Source organism: Chaetomium tenue (assembly GCF_020726465.1).
Source record: "Chaetomium tenue strain MPI-SDFR-AT-0079 chromosome Unknown F5144scaffold_4, whole genome shotgun sequence".
Taxonomy (NCBI): domain Eukaryota; kingdom Fungi; phylum Ascomycota; class Sordariomycetes; order Sordariales; family Chaetomiaceae; genus Chaetomium; species Chaetomium tenue.
Genome location: NW_027117332.1, coordinates 728,002 through 742,229, shown reverse-complemented (window position 1 = coordinate 742,229; position 14,228 = coordinate 728,002). Strand labels below are relative to the sequence as shown.

Genomic DNA, 14,228 nt, shown 5'->3' with positions numbered 1-14,228 from the left:
CCCAACATCCACCGTCCCCTTCCCCAACACCACCCCCTCACCCAACTGCTCCCCTCCCCCAACACCACCACCCATATCCACCGTAAACGGCACCGTACTCTCAAACCCCTCCACCCTCCCCAACAACACCTCCACCATCCGAAACGCCACCGCCGGCTGATCCAACGCCAACAAATGCCCCGCCATCGCCGCCCCAAACCAGGTCAACCCCCTCTCCGCATGACTACTCCCCACCACCCCCGCCCCCGCCGCACCCCCCACCGCCGCCGGCACGAACAACACCCCCTCCGGCCTCTCCACAAACCCCATCCCACCCCCCCACGTCAGATTCTGAATCGTCAACAGCGTGCCCTCGGGCAACACCAAAAAGTCCCTTGACCCATGCCCCAAGATCACGTTCCCCGTGCGCTCGATCACGCCGGGCAGCACGGGCTGGCTGCCGGGGCCGGCGTTGAGGGAGGTGTCGACGCCGCCGACGAAGACGGGCCGCGTGGCCATGTCCTGGCAGAAGGCCCAGGTGGTGTTGGGGGGCGCGTGCAGGGCGGTTTTGACGAGCGGCAGGTCGAAGTAGGGGGTTGGGAAGGTGCTGGGGAGGAGGAGCGTGCCGCCGGAGAAACCGAGGGGGTCTAAAGGGGAGGGGGGTTAGTGAGGGGTTGTGGGGATGGAAAGAAAAAGGGGGGAGGGGGGACTAACCGAATAGTGCGGGGCATTTGGAGGTCACGTCGAAGGGGTGGAGGCATGGGTTGAGCTCTTTCGCGGCGAGGAAGGTGGCGAGGTAGAGGGAGCATTCTGGGCGTGCTAGGCCGGTGGCTGGGTCTTCGCCCGGCATGATGGAGGGTTGTGGGCCCTTCGGCGGGAAGACGAGGAACTCGTCGAGGTACGCCGAGTATCCGCACTTCTCGTCGATGGCCTTGATGCCGGCCCTGAACGTGTCGTTGAAGGGAAGGGCCTCCTTCCACTTGTCGACGAACCTAGCAACGGGGATGTCCTCGACCAGGGGGAACTTGGAGTACAAGCCGTCCCAGACGGCCATGCCTGAGACGTTGAAGTAGTCTGTGTCGTTGCGGTCGAGCATGGCGCTCGAGGTGAACGGAGCGTACATGCCACCGTACGACGAGCCCGTCACGTACACTTGGTACCCCTGGAGGGTGAACGTGTCGACGAAGTTCTGCCAGAACCCGAGAAAGTCCTGAGCGACGTCCGCCTGGCTGGTGGACGTGGGAGCGCCCTGCGAGAATCCTGTCCCAACCGGCTGATCGATCCAGACGACATTGGTGAGGCGGTGCCAGCTCCATTTGTTCTGGACCGGTTGGAAGGTCCCGGGCTGCCAGGAGACGGGGCCGTTCAGCTGGAGAAGCTCGCCGATCGACGAGCAGCCCGGGCCGCCGGTAAGGTAGATCAAGATCTCCTTGTTTTCTTGGGCAGCTGGGTTGGTGGAAGGGAAGAACCAGAAGTACAGCTGGCGACTAGTGTCATTGCCGGTAGGCAGCAGTCCCGCGTAGGACTCGCCCACATCAAAGTCAACTAATGGGATGGCCGAGCCGTTGACGGCAAACCCTGGTCACGTCAGTAAGTTGACCCCGTACTGGATTCGATGACGTATCTTACCACTTGACTGTTTATTGAGGAACGGCGACTGCGTCTGGTTTTGGAACGACGATTGCGTTTGGTTTTGGACCGGCTGATTCTCAACACGGGGTGAATGCCGTTGGTGGCGTGGGTTCAACAACGGAGGTTGAAGGTATCCCAAAGAGGGGACGGCCAAAGCCGTAACGAGTGATGCGAGACCCCAATGCATCTTGGAAGTGCGGTGGACCGAAGCTCGAAAAAGAGGGATCGAGCAACAGGCAAACCGTGGAATGCTCTCGGCAGCCTCAAAAGTGACAGTTGTGCCCTTAACGTTAGACTTCGACGGCCCCAGTAAACCGATATTCTCAAAACATTATTGTCTAAGACTCGAACGCTGGTAAGTCGTGATTATTTGTAGGTCGGGCCTCGAGTCAGTACCTCGACTTCGGTGGCAATTGCGCTCGTGCCGCCACAGCAGGCGATTCTAGAGCCAGGACTCGAAACGTTTCGTCTGATGAGTCTCCTGGGTCCCTACTAATGTTTCAATATACTTGCGGCATAGGAAAGACAACCCAGGTCAAGGACTGCAGATAGCCCGGTGTCTCGAACCATACCACAACCCGAATACGATGGCGAATGTCTCAGGCAAACAAACGCACCACAATGGCGAAGCAAACCAAACAGCCTGAGAATACGAAATAAACCGGGATGGGCAGTGCCCTAGCACCGCTCCGTGAACGCCGTGGGATTCCTGCGAGCCGTTGCCATTGCATCTCGATCGGCGGCCCCTCGAATCCCCTCCTTTAGACACGGCAAGCGGCTTCTGCCGTTTGAGTGGCCCCTTTGAAGCTGTGCTTATTTTGACGTGGCGGGCAAATATCAGGGGTTCAGATCCTAAAGTTGTAACACGAGAAAGGGAAACCGTCAATCACTTCTTTGACTGACCACTCTCCATCCTCATGAGAAACGGCCATGCCGGCTCTCAACACTAGATTCCGAAAATAACAAAAGCTCCATGGTCCTCAAAACAGGCGCTCGTTCGTCATCGTCCGAAGGAATGACGCGCAGTTTACACAGTACACGCCGTGGACACCAGCGAGTCCGCGTACCTGATACGATAACCGCATTTACGACGCAACGCAAAAGGAAGCCAAAGAGAAGCCCCACCACACACACTTCCGGCAAAAAGTGTCGAGAAAATAGTAACAAAAGTTTATGACAAGAGTGGGATTCGAACCCACGCCCTTTCGGACTGCCAAGTTTCTGTTAGAAACCTGAAGACAGCGCCTTAGACCGCTCGGCCATCTTGCCCTGGCTGTTTGTTGAAGTAGTGCATTGGTAATTGCCTCTAGGTGCGCGATCTCGCGACAACCACACATTTGACGTTTGCCTAGGCAGGTTGGCGTTTGGCGGTCGCGAAAATCGAGAAGGAGGAAATAATCCACCCTGTGTTTTAACCGAAGTAAATTGCTAGAATCGTTAGCCTCGTGCTTGAGGCCGTCTTTATAATTTATAACTGGTTACTTTCTTTTTCTCTATTTTTCAAGATTCTTTTTTTTTGTCTTAATGTTTCACTTTTGTCTCCATCAGTAAGACCCAATCTGCACCAGAACACGTGGGGACAATTAAGCGGAAGACGAGCAGGTATCAAGCATCCCCGCTGGGATAAATATGTACCTAGAAGGACCGCTAAACTCCCTAACTCTTACAAGGCAGACATATGTGTTAACAATCGATCCCCCGTCCCTCAATAAACTAGTTGCCAACCTCCCTAAGGGGATTCCTCCGCCCCAAAGTTTCAGGACTCTGCATCCCTCCCCTTGATCAACACCTAAACCAGACTCAACCGGACACCCAGCCTCCGTCCATACAAACTGACATGTGGTACGTTGTAGCATGCTCCCCTTCCCGATGCCCCCAACCGCAACATTCATCCCCAACACCACCCAACCAAGGAAAGTGCTCGGCCCCTCACCCAAAAGCCGACGACAAACCCGGAGTCCAGCTCCCACTCTTGGACGAGGGCGAGCGCCCCCCTCCCGAACCAAAGAGCTCTCGTATACTCCGCCCGCGGAGCCGAGTCTCATCCTCCGTTTGGACTGGGCTGTGATCTTTCGATCCGGACTGACTCTGCCGCCCAACCGGGTATTTCCTCCCCCCTTCCCCCGCTTCACCATCACTACCACCACCACTTTTACTCTCTCCACTCACCCTACAGGCCCGACAGCACTACTCAGAAGGAGAAAACGGAGGAGTCGGCGGCGGCGTGGGGAGGTACTGCCCGCGGCCGCCGGAGAGGGAAGACGGCCGACGCAATCTGGGAGGAGTAACGGGGCCGGCGGAGGCCTTGGGGGGCGTCATGCCGCTGTGGAGGGAGGGATCCGTGTCATCAGCCGTGAAGTGCGAGATGTCCGGCCGCACGGAGCGCATGGTACGGTTGCTACCAAAGGACCAGCGCGAGCTGTGAAGGCTCCCGTGTTGCGTCTTTGTGGACATCCGGGACGATAGCAGGGATATCACCGAGCGTGATGTCTTGGGTTTTGGTTGGTCTGGCTGGTGGTCGGAACTCGACGTTTTGGTTGACGAGGAGGCTTTGGCGGACGAAGATGTTTTGGCCGATGGGGGTGTTTTGGCCGGCGAGCTTTTGGGAGAGGAGCTCCTGAAAGATGAACCTTTGTGGGACAAGGTCTTCAAGGACAAGGACAAGCCTTTGGGGGACGATCGTGTTGGGTATCGCTGCGATATCCCCGACGGCGGGACTGGCAGGGTGAGGTTAAAAGTTGATTGATGTGGCGTATGGTAACTGCGGAGGTTATCTTGAAGGCGAAACGGTGGGTAGTAGTACGACGGTTGGTTCGGCCCAATTTGTATAACGGGGATATGCTGGTCGTTTGGTGCGCAGGGCGCCTGCTGAAAAGGCTGACCGTATGGAGCAAAAGTTGGGCTGCCTTGGATGGGGTACTGGCCTTGCCGGCGAAGAAGGCGACGACGGGCCCTGCGAAGCCGTTCGCGCCATTTTCCTCTAGCCATGGTCGAGGGATGAGACCACACCGAGGTAGCCAGCGTCGGATACCGGTGTCGAGCGGGATACCAACTGTCCTGCCTAACGAACGTATTATTGGCCAGTGGTAAAACGAGAGATACTCTTATTATGAAGAAAATACAAAACTGACAGTCCAAGCTGGCCCGGAAGCCCTTTGGCGCAAACGGGGGTGAAGGACTTGACGATAATAAGACGGGAGATTGAGGGATGTTGTGTAATGGGCTACTCTTACCTCTTAGCTTCGCTTCCTGGCATGTTCGCTACTTCCCAGTCCACGTTTTGAACGGCCCAACGTTAGATTCTACATCAAAGAAGGAACAGGGGTGGCTGCCACAACTATATCCCCGAGGACTCCCCTACTGGAAAAGAAGGAGGTCGAAATGACGAAAAGGGTCTGGTTCTGCCTTGTGTCTGGCAAGACTTAGGAAAAGACAAGAGCATACATCCCCAGTCATTCAAGCATAAACCATAGTGTGTGGAGTTCCATTCCTTCGTAGATACAATCTCTCAGTAAAAGCAGTAAGCAAATCAAAATTTTGCGCAAGACCCAAAATCAGAGCGAAGATGTTTCTCGCATGCAGTAGCCGAAGCTCCCCAACACCCTATCCATCGCAAACCCCCCAATTTCAGATCCCATCAAATAGCCTCACATGCACCCCTCACCAACCAATACCTCTCGTATCCTAAAGCTCGATGACCATAGCCGGCTCATAAATGGGGACGATCCCATCACCCCAGATGCCCACCACGGAGAGCAGGAACCCCAGGCCAGACAGCGCGCCCCGCACAATCTGTTTCTGGAGGAACACCTCCACCTGAGCCCTGACCTGCTCACCATTCACATACGCCTCCTCGGCCTCGTACTCCTCAGCACTGCCCTCGCTGTGCGCCTCAAACCCGCCGAGCACCTCGTAGCTGGCCTCCATGCGGGCGCGAGCCGCCGCGGCGCGCTGCTCCCGCTCCCTCTGTCGCTTCTCCCGCTGCCGCCTCTGGGCCGCGGTGGCGGCCGCCTCGGAGGCGGACGCCGGGCGAACCGGGCCGAGCGAGAGCAGGTAAGGGGCGAGCAGGTCGGTGGCGGCGAAGTGCGAGCCGAGCACGAGGGCTGACGAGTATAGTAGGTAGGGGTGGCGCAGCGCGCGCGGCGAGAAGATGTAGGCGAGCACGAACGCCGAGGAGGAGACTGCGGCGAGCGACCGGGCGTGGCGTGATGCGGTGGTGGTGAGGATGTCGAAGGCCCGGGCGGCGGAGCCGGCGGAGGGGAGGGTCAGGAGGGCGGGGATCGTGAGTGAGGTGAGTGTGTAGGAGAGGCCCTGGAGCACATGGAGTTAGTATTTCTGTGTAGCATGTTGTGGAAAACCTAGGATGTGGCCGCCCGGCTGCCCGCATCATCCACCCATGCTGCGCGGGGAAAGAGAGTGGAAAGGGCAACTCACTGTCAGGACACCGAGCGACACGGTGCCGACAAACTTGAGCACCGAAACGCCTCTCGAGGCCATGATTGCAATGGTCTACTGTTTAGCCGATGCAGGCGTTGAGTTGGCGATATAACGCAGATTACCACAATGTTGTTGGTGAAAGTCGAGAGTAACACATGGTTTGGCATCGATCGATCGTGGGGGAAGCAGCCCGAGAAGGAGGGGCGGGTTCTAGGTCGGGGCGGCCTTGGCACTTTCGGAGCCCAGCTTGGGCGCTAAGCTTAGGCCCTCACACTGCGTCATCATCCAGCAGCAGAGCAAGGGTGGGGCAAGCACATGCCAACCCTAACCCTTTGCACTCGAGTTTGTTGACTCCTTCAGGGGAAGTTTGTGCGCAACAAAATATCCCTGTCGAACGGCAACGTGCCAGAGTGGTTAATGGGTACGCCTCGAAAGCGTATGGCTTCGGCCGCAGCGGTTCGAATCCGCTCGTTGTCGATTACTTTTGCCGGTCCTGATTTTTGGCTCCTTCTTGTTTGCAGGATATATCTTCACAGCTGCGAGGGGCTTCCCGGAGAGAGCCATGGCATCGCTGGTCTAACAATGGAGACTTCAGGAGGATATATGCAGTTATGCCAGCCATAAGGTTGCATCATGCAGCCTACGTACAGCCTACTTTAAGGAACCAGTCCAGGGGAGGGTCCAGCAGGATGGAGTCAACCTGGAAGCCTCCCAAGGGGCGCAAGAATACTACTTCCACAAACCAACACTTCGGAGGAGACGACACAACCCACTAGGACAACGAAATACACAGTTAACTGGCTCGCTCGCTCTACAGCAGACACATACACCCCCATGCCCTATTCCACGCTCAACCCCCAAAGCCCATCCCCTAAGAAATGCGCCTCCTCCATGACCGGCCCCTTCCCCTTCTCCTTGATATCCTTAGTCCCCATCACCAAGATCCCCACCGCAGCAGCCTCTTCCTTGCCCTCAGCCATGATAACAACCGGCTCCCCCTTCTCCAGCTCCCTACTCCAATGCCCGTCCTCATCAGGCCCCTCATTCGGCACCTTCACCGCCTCCTCCCCCTCCTCATCATCACCCTCCTCTCCATGCTCCCCCTCCTTCACAGCCTTCTCCTCCCCCTTCACCTCCCCACCCGCCGCCGCCGCAGCAAGCGCATCCCGATCCACCGGAATGGGCAGCCTACCCCCGGCGCTCGTCAACCCCGGCGCCATGAGCGTCGCCCCAGACAGGACAAAACGAATCGCACCGCGGTCGATGCGCACGGTGGGGAAGCAGTGAGGGAAGCGGTGGACGAGGCGCAGGTGGGGCAGCAGCACGCGGTTGTTGTCCTGCTGGTAGGCGATGGGGTGGCCGTCGATGACGAACAGCGCCACGCGGTCCGGCAGCTTGATCTGCTCCAGCGAGTGCTTCTTGGGCAGCACCTCGTCGATGTGCGGCGTTAGGAGGGGGTAGGTTGTCAGGATGGACTGGCGGATGGAGCGCTGGATGGAGGATTTGAGCTTTTGTTTGGGGGAGCCGTGGAGACTGGGTTTGTTGGTGGAGAGGTTAGTTGGGTTGTTTTGGAGGGGTGGGTGTTTTGGTGTTCGCGTGGGCGGCATGAAAGAGGCTTTTCGGAAGCGGGGAGGGGATACTTACTCTTTTTTGAACATGGTCGGTATGGGGAGGGCAACGCGCCACTCTTGCGATGTACTTGCGATACTTTAGGTTGTGACTTGGGGTATGCTTGCGGTGGGTTGAGCTTTCAGCAGTCGTCGCGATGCAGTGCTTGCTTGCCCCGCGATCGTTGGCTCAATGCAGCAATGGAGGGGAAGAAGCGTGGTGGGGTGACCGCCAAGCACATTTGGCGGGGTCGTTTTACAGCCGCGAGCCACAGGGTGTCGTCACCGCGAGGCGGACAGACAGCATTGATGGCTCAACTACTATGGAAATGTTGAAATCTACGTGCCTTTATATTGACAAAACGAGGCGGGACAGTTAAGTGAAGCAGTGATCTCAATAGTAAGGAAGACTATGGTATCGTCCAAGTTCAACCGCGCAGAACTCCTCTAAACCTCCCGAACCCCGCTCTTGCGGAACCCATTTGGGTATTCAGCCATGATACACATTCTCGACAGTTCCGTCGTCCTTGACCTGGACGTTGAGTCTCTCGGGCTGATAATCCCTAGTCACCATCATGCCTGGTTCGATAACTCGTGTCTGTTGGGGCAGTTCGGTTTTGCAAAAAGTCTATGATGATACAGCTTATCAGCGGGAGCGCTTGACGGAAGACAACTAAGAAAAGAAACCCATTGGGTACCTACCGTCTCAGACGAAGGCCCCTCTGTTAGCGTCTTGCCTGCCAGCTTCGCCATCCACTCCTGCGCCTTGTCGGCGCTCACGTTGTCGGCCGTGACTCCAGGGACGACGAGAGGCATGTTGCTCGTGTGTTGTTTGGCTTCAGTGATTGTGTTGTTGAAACTACGCTGCGCTGTGCTTGTGAAGGCCCTGCGGATTGTTTGCATAGTGCTGAAAAGAATGTTGTCGGGCTTCGGGTCGCGGGGTTGGGATTAAATACAGAGCAGCTGGTGTTCTCTGGGCAGGTGGTAATGACGTAGCAGGTCGGCTCAGCCACATGCCGATGCCGTCTTTCTTAGACTGCAAGACTAAGTTCCAATTTTGCCATTCGGATCTCGCCGACTCCTACTTGAAGCTAGGTACTAACCCCCAGAGGCCGCAAAAGCGGGATCACTGCCTTGTGGGCAAAAATCGAATTCAGAGCAAAGATCAAAGCTGAGGGTGCAAAAGTAAAGTCTTATGATTTCATCCAGGCTCGAACTGGAGACCTTCAGTGTGTTAGACTGACGTGATAACCAACTACACCATGAAACCATTGATCAATTGATGATTGGGAGACTGAAGTAAAACTTTATTAGCTTGACTTGGCTAGACCCACTGACATAATCCTCGTCTCGACCTGTCTGATGCGCTCCAAGTATTGTAGTCAGATATCATTCTGAAGTGTGATTACTGCCTAGATAAGAAAGATAACTGATTAATTTTGTGAAATCGGGCCAATAGTTGGGGGATGGCTGTGTAGTTTGTGCGCACCTTGATGTCCAATGTAAATAATCACCGGGATGCAAGCAGAGAAGTCATTTGCGCTTCTTATTGCCAAAGTCTGCTAGTGATGGGCTCTCTATAAACCACTTGTCATATATTTGTGGTTGTATATTACAAATAACGGGCTTGCATCCGTTTCATTTCACCACTCGTTATGACATGGTGTGATGACTTTAAATAAACTTCCTAAAATGACTGATGACGAGTCTCTTCTTCCATCCCTGTTCACCAAGTGACTCCTCTACAAATGTTGTGAATTTAAAAACGATCGTTCTTGGTCATTCTAAGTAGGTAGTATTAGCTAGCTATCCCTTATTTGACTGAACCACATATTTCATGAGATGTATTGTATTTAGTAAGGAGTTCAATATTCATCCCCCCTGTTCAACGCACCTATCACTTCAGTAGCGTCTGATGCGGCATGGCCTCTTGAGTCTTGTCAGATATCAGTCGGCACTAAGAATCCCAGAACGTTCCTGGGTTCTGACGATTACCCCCGCGAACTGATGTGCCTTGGCCGCGACCGAGAAAGCCCCAGAGCGGATGGGAGCATCATCAGCGGCTGGGTGCCTGGCTTTCCCGCTTGGTTCCAGAACCTCCGACGAGTGATAGGAGAAAATGAGAGAGAATCCATAATTGTACGGCATGATGCATAACGAAATGCCGCTCATTCGTTCGACTGACCCCTCCATGCAAACGACGCATCAACTGCCCAGGGACATTGGCAGCCATGGAAGGGAAGAGATGGGATAGAGAAGAACCCCGAACCCACTCGGTGTTATTCAAATTCATGGAAAATGTGTTGACCGTTTCCCACAATACGATTTTGAGCATATTGCTCCCACAAACCCGCGCTGAACTCCATGACACGGTTTGCTTGCCTCCCACTTCCACTCCAGGTCCACGACACTCTTCATTTTCTTCAACCACACACATCTCACGGCCACAAACTACGTGGTGTTCAGTCTCATACGAATTGCCGTTTGGCAACGGCTGTGGTCTTATTCATACAATGGGTGGGAAACATCATGACCCTGTCATCAAGCACCACTGGTTAGTCACTCGCCCGCTTTGCAACAAGGTAACATCACCTAATATGGTATCGTGACTAGCCCACAGTGCAGATGCATCTGGAGCATCCGTTGCTTCCAGCGTGGGCACTATGTGTACTGCAAAGTCCACGCCGCCTATTATCCCCGACTTGCTTCTTGGTACGAAACTAAACTTGTCCCCATCCTCTCTGGCCATTCACCCCCGGCTTGTGCCCTAGCTAACCCCTTTGCCTTCTCTATATAGTCTGAAGTGCGAGAACGCTGCTCACCGCGAAGAAAGAAGCGCCCGCAATGAGCGCGAGACGAAGCGGAAACTCGAAATAGAGGGAGAAAGCCAGGAAGAGATCAGAACACCCAGAGCTGACGCGAAGCTCGAGGCAAATAAGGCGTCGGCAAAACGACTAGAGATGTCCAGTCCGTCCGCCAAGCTCGCCCTCAGGATGGGGGGTCCCAAACAAACAGTTCCCGATTAGAGCGTCAACTACCACATGGGGCCGTTTGCTGGGTGCCGGTGGTACCTTGCGGCAAAAGAATATTCTGCCAGGTGCCGATACAAGATGGAAACGGGGGACGACGGCGGAAGAAGACGACGGAAAACGATACGGAAAACGGACTGGAAGACGGTGGCTGCAGGTAATGACGGGGGATGAGGCGGAGGGCGGCGGCGGCAGTTATCGTGTTTCGCGGGAGTGCTGACTGGCCTCCCAGAAAAGACACCGGCGTTTTTGGTGGTTTCAGACCCTGCAAAATTCCCAGAGTCTGTTTACCTACTTGTTTGGTTGTTGTGGTATCTAATGTAGGAATGTTTCGGGGTTGTGGTCGAGTGGAGGGGATTGGGAGAACCGGGCCTTGTAAGGGTACGGCTTGTCGTTGCTGGCGAGAATGGTCTTTGCGTCAGAAAGACATAATTTGTATGGAGTCAATGTTAAACCGCTCTTCTTTTGAGATCTTGTTTATCATGCTGGAGGGCCAGTCAACCACTGAGGGCACAAGTGGGTTGAGTTTCAGGCGTTTGAGTTTCAGGCGCTCCACGGTTGCTGTCATGGTTGCTGTTGTGGAACACAGGGGTTGGTTGACCACTGCACTGCAGAGTACCGACATCCCCAGGCTTCGGTCTTCGGTTTTCAGGAGCCGTGCTGCAGACGGTCAGGCCAAGTCCCGGACTGTTTGCTTGCTGGCGGCATGCAGGTTGGCGGCCTGAAGATGTCTGTCCCCTGCAAGTCTTCGGCGGAGCTTGTTTGCTATTCCTGGAGCGAGAGCCAGCAGCCACATAACTTCTCAACGCCGCGGGGTGATGCTGCAGCACGTACTGCACGTGGCTCAGAACCAGAGGGAATATTGATGGGTATCCTCCCAAACCAGAACCAACCAACCACTGGCAAGCTGGAGGAGTCAAGTCGCCAGCGAGCCAACACACGTTTCTTTGGGCCGTCGCTGCCGTGGGTTGCGCGGGTCGCACAGTGTGTCGGGCTGGCCAAACAGTGACAGAGACAACGTCTCAAGGAGCGGTGAACCATCAGGTTGGGGATGGGGAGCCTTTGACCTGGTTGAGAAGAGTTGATCAAGTTGCCGAGATATTCTTCTATTATATTGAGAATATCCGGCCTCTTTTGGGTTCTGCCATTTTATCTCGTTCGCACCATCGAGATTGTGGTTCACCTAGTCCCTTTTCGAGAGGCTTGGTGAGACTCGCATTTGCTGCCTTGAGACCCGAAAACTATGGGGATTCCACATCCATGCTAGGCTCGATTTGGCTTTGCGATTTCGCATGTTAGTCAAGCACCAAATTTATCGGTACTGTGTAAGATATCCGACATCAGCTACCACACATTTGAGGCGTTATTCGTCGGTCTTGGATCCTTTGTGTGTTCCCTAAGACGTCATTCCGCGAATTTGCCTGTTCATTCGCAAAAGAGGAGGGTGTTGTGATGTCGGGTTCTTGCTCTGGCGAAGGATGGAACACCGTTGCGACCCGACAAAATCGACCGAGCTAACGGGGCAGTTGCCGGCGCCGCAGCCCGGCACTGGCTTCGTCGAATTCTGCATCGCAATGAAGACCCCACTGGGAGGGCAGGATCCGCCACAGCCCGTCACATCAACAGGCTTCGATTGGCTGCCACTGCTGACAGTGGAGAAATCAGCCCCAGGTTGCCAAGAGATTCGTCTGTTTCTGGCAGGCCCCTGCTGGGACCCTTGGAGTCTGACTTGCTCAGTTGATGTTCCATCGAGAAGCGCAGCCTCACACCAATTGTGCCCAGCCCACTTCCCGTTTGTGCTTGTTCGTGTGGTCCCCGCTCCTACGGGCCAGGGGCTGGGCTGAGTGCTGGGCAATGCCCGGGGAAAAAAAAGGAGGCCTTGGTAATTAAAGTTGGGCTGCTCACCCAGTTCTTCTCCGTTTGCATTCCTGTGAAGACGACACATATCGACGCGGTTCGCGTTGGATCTTGCTGATCCCTTTGCACTGTGATTTTGCGGGACGAGTGTTTCCTTGGATGCCGGTTCTGTCCTTGAAGAAAAACCCACAGAGCGCCGCGAACCGCAAACGAGCCTTACCTACAGCAAGACGACCCGAAAACTGCAACTCGAGAAGTACAGCATCCCGGAGACACAGGAGTGCAAGGGACGGTCAGCCAGCCATCGACAGCCAGTTGACTAAACAAATCGGCAAATTGGGCAAGTCGCCTTGCAGATAGTTACGCCCCGAACAGAACAGACCAGTCGCGCTTGAAACCGAGGCGACGATCAGAGAACACGACTCCAAAATGCGCAACACTATCCTTGCCTCGCTCTTCCTGGCCTCGGCCACCCTCACATCCGCCAGCCGCCTCAAGTGCCTCCACACCCGCAGCCAGGAACTCTCCATCGCCGCGTCATGCGGCCACGAGGGTTCGCTCAACTACTGCTTCTCTCACCTGCCGGCCGCCCACACACCAGAAGACCTTACCTTCAACCTCGAGCAGTGCTTCGTCAACGCAGGGTGCACCTCCGCCGAGTCCCAGATCGAAACCCTCCGGGTGCTCGAGCAATGCGACAACCCCAACTCCGACCTCCGCCGCGGCCGGCGCCAGTTCTCCTCGGAGAACAGCAACGGCGAGCACTCCCCGTTCGCAGCCGGTGCTAAAGAACCCCTCGGCGCGCGCGACCCGATCGCCGCCGGCGTCACCGCGGCCATGCACCTCCCCCGACACACCGGCCTCGCCGCCATCGTCGGTCGGCAAGACCAAGCCACGGCGGTCACCAACGACCGCCCAAGCTCCCCATCCCCCTGCTTCACCGAAAGCTCCACCGAAATCACCACCTGCCCCACCCAAACCACCGGCGCCGAGTCCGGCAAGAAGCTCTCCTGCTTCCCCACGGCCATGACCACCCCCAAATGCCGCGACGGGCTGATCTGCCAGTCGGACGCGCAGGGCAACCCCTCCTGCATGTACAAGAACTCAGCACTCGGCGTCGACGGCATCATCATCGCAGCCGTGTTCGCCGGCGCCATCGTCGTCGCCATCGGCTCCATCTGCTTCCTGTGCTGCCGCGAGCGCAGCGAGCACCGCCGCACCGAGCGCGCCGCCGAGGCCGCGCGCATCGCCAAGGAGGCCAAGACCCAGGCCACCGTCGCTGCTAAGCGCGCGGGCACGTCGGTGACCGGCGGCGTGTCTGGCCCGGCGGTCGAGGGCCAGCCGCTGATGTATCAGGGTGGTGGTGGTGGGCCCGGCCCGTCGTCGCCTGGCCCGCAGCAGCAGCACTTCCCGCAGCAGGGTGGCTATACCGCGGGGAACCCGTTTACTGATGCTGGCAATGATGGGCATCCCATGCGCTGAGCGGGGAGGGGTGATGTTGGGGTGTGAGGGTGGGGTTGGGGCGCCGGGGTTGAGGGCATAGAGGTTGGCTCGGGAGGTTGGGCGGTTTGCAATCTCGAAGCTGGGCGCGGGGGGTGCTTCTCTTCTCGTTGTGGGGGAGGGGTTTGGAGAGGAGGAGCAGGGGGGAATTAAATCTACAAGCCGCCCTAGGAAAATTTGTGTGTTG

General features: G+C 56.2%; 6 protein-coding genes and 3 non-coding genes across 9 annotated transcripts; 3 read left to right on the top strand and 6 right to left on the bottom strand.

Annotated features, from left to right (window-relative positions):
• Positions 1-2,785: 2,785 nt before the first annotated feature.
• On the bottom strand, positions 2,786-2,880 carry F5144DRAFT_t90. Its single transcript has one exon. It is a non-coding gene; the product is annotated as a tRNA-Leu (tRNA).
• Positions 2,881-3,798: 918 nt separating this feature from the next.
• On the bottom strand, positions 3,799-4,599 carry F5144DRAFT_491260 (uncharacterized protein; the record flags this gene model as incomplete). Its single annotated transcript, XM_066785850.1, has 1 exon — positions 3,799-4,599. One exon carries the CDS (start codon positions 4,597-4,599, stop codon positions 3,799-3,801), a length of 801 nt encoding a protein of 266 aa, XP_066642598.1.
• Positions 4,600-5,295: 696 nt separating this feature from the next.
• On the bottom strand, positions 5,296-6,108 carry F5144DRAFT_602275 (uncharacterized protein; the record flags this gene model as incomplete). Its single annotated transcript, XM_066791193.1, has 2 exons — positions 5,296-5,922; positions 6,046-6,108. 2 exons carry the CDS (start codon positions 6,106-6,108, stop codon positions 5,296-5,298), a joined length of 690 nt encoding a protein of 229 aa, XP_066642597.1.
• Positions 6,109-6,444: 336 nt separating this feature from the next.
• Positions 6,445-6,525, top strand: F5144DRAFT_t118. The gene has a single exon. It is a non-coding gene; the product is annotated as a tRNA-Ser (tRNA).
• Positions 6,526-6,779: 254 nt separating this feature from the next.
• F5144DRAFT_219494 (uncharacterized protein) lies at positions 6,780-7,889 on the bottom strand. Its single transcript, XM_066783123.1, has 2 exons — positions 7,693-7,889; positions 6,780-7,581 (listed from the first exon to the last, which is right to left on the bottom strand). The coding sequence occupies exons 1-2, from the start codon at positions 7,704-7,706 to the stop codon at positions 6,888-6,890; spliced, it is 708 nt and encodes a 235-aa protein (XP_066642596.1). The 5' UTR covers positions 7,707-7,889; the 3' UTR covers positions 6,780-6,887.
• Positions 7,890-8,851: 962 nt separating this feature from the next.
• F5144DRAFT_t89 lies at positions 8,852-8,925 on the bottom strand. Its single transcript has one exon. It is a non-coding gene; the product is annotated as a tRNA-Val (tRNA).
• Positions 8,926-9,811: 886 nt separating this feature from the next.
• F5144DRAFT_219468 (uncharacterized protein) lies at positions 9,812-10,768 on the top strand. Its single transcript, XM_066783122.1, has 3 exons — positions 9,812-10,209; positions 10,269-10,367; positions 10,453-10,768. The coding sequence occupies exons 1-3, from the start codon at positions 9,887-9,889 to the stop codon at positions 10,679-10,681; spliced, it is 651 nt and encodes a 216-aa protein (XP_066642595.1). The 5' UTR covers positions 9,812-9,886; the 3' UTR covers positions 10,682-10,768.
• Positions 10,769-11,332: 564 nt separating this feature from the next.
• F5144DRAFT_648144 (uncharacterized protein) lies at positions 11,333-13,002 on the bottom strand (the record flags this gene model as incomplete). Its single annotated transcript, XM_066792945.1, has 3 exons — positions 12,152-13,002; positions 11,624-11,751; positions 11,333-11,449 (listed from the first exon to the last, which is right to left on the bottom strand). The coding sequence occupies exons 1-3, from the start codon at positions 12,627-12,629 to the stop codon at positions 11,333-11,335; spliced, it is 723 nt and encodes a 240-aa protein (XP_066642594.1). The 5' UTR covers positions 12,630-13,002.
• Positions 12,751-14,059, top strand: F5144DRAFT_219458 (uncharacterized protein). Its single transcript, XM_066783121.1, has 2 exons — positions 12,751-12,797; positions 12,898-14,059. Exon 2 carries the CDS (start codon positions 12,971-12,973, stop codon positions 14,021-14,023), a length of 1,053 nt encoding a protein of 350 aa, XP_066642593.1. The 5' UTR covers positions 12,751-12,797; positions 12,898-12,970; the 3' UTR covers positions 14,024-14,059.
• Positions 14,060-14,228: the final 169 nt, after the last annotated feature.

Excerpts from the sequence above, each read along its gene's own strand:
- F5144DRAFT_219468 (XM_066783122.1), top strand. The coding sequence starts at position 9,887 with ATGGAAGGGAAGAGATGGGATAGAGAAGAACCCCGAACCCACTCGGTG. Across the intron at positions 10,210-10,268 it reads CCTGTCATCAAGCACCACTG|CCCACAGTGCAGATGCATCT; the intron begins GTTAGTCACTCG and ends TATCGTGACTAG. Across the intron at positions 10,368-10,452 it reads TATCCCCGACTTGCTTCTTG|TCTGAAGTGCGAGAACGCTG; the intron begins GTACGAAACTAA and ends TTCTCTATATAG.
- F5144DRAFT_219458 (XM_066783121.1), top strand. The coding sequence starts at position 12,971 with ATGCGCAACACTATCCTTGCCTCGCTCTTCCTGGCCTCGGCCACCCTC.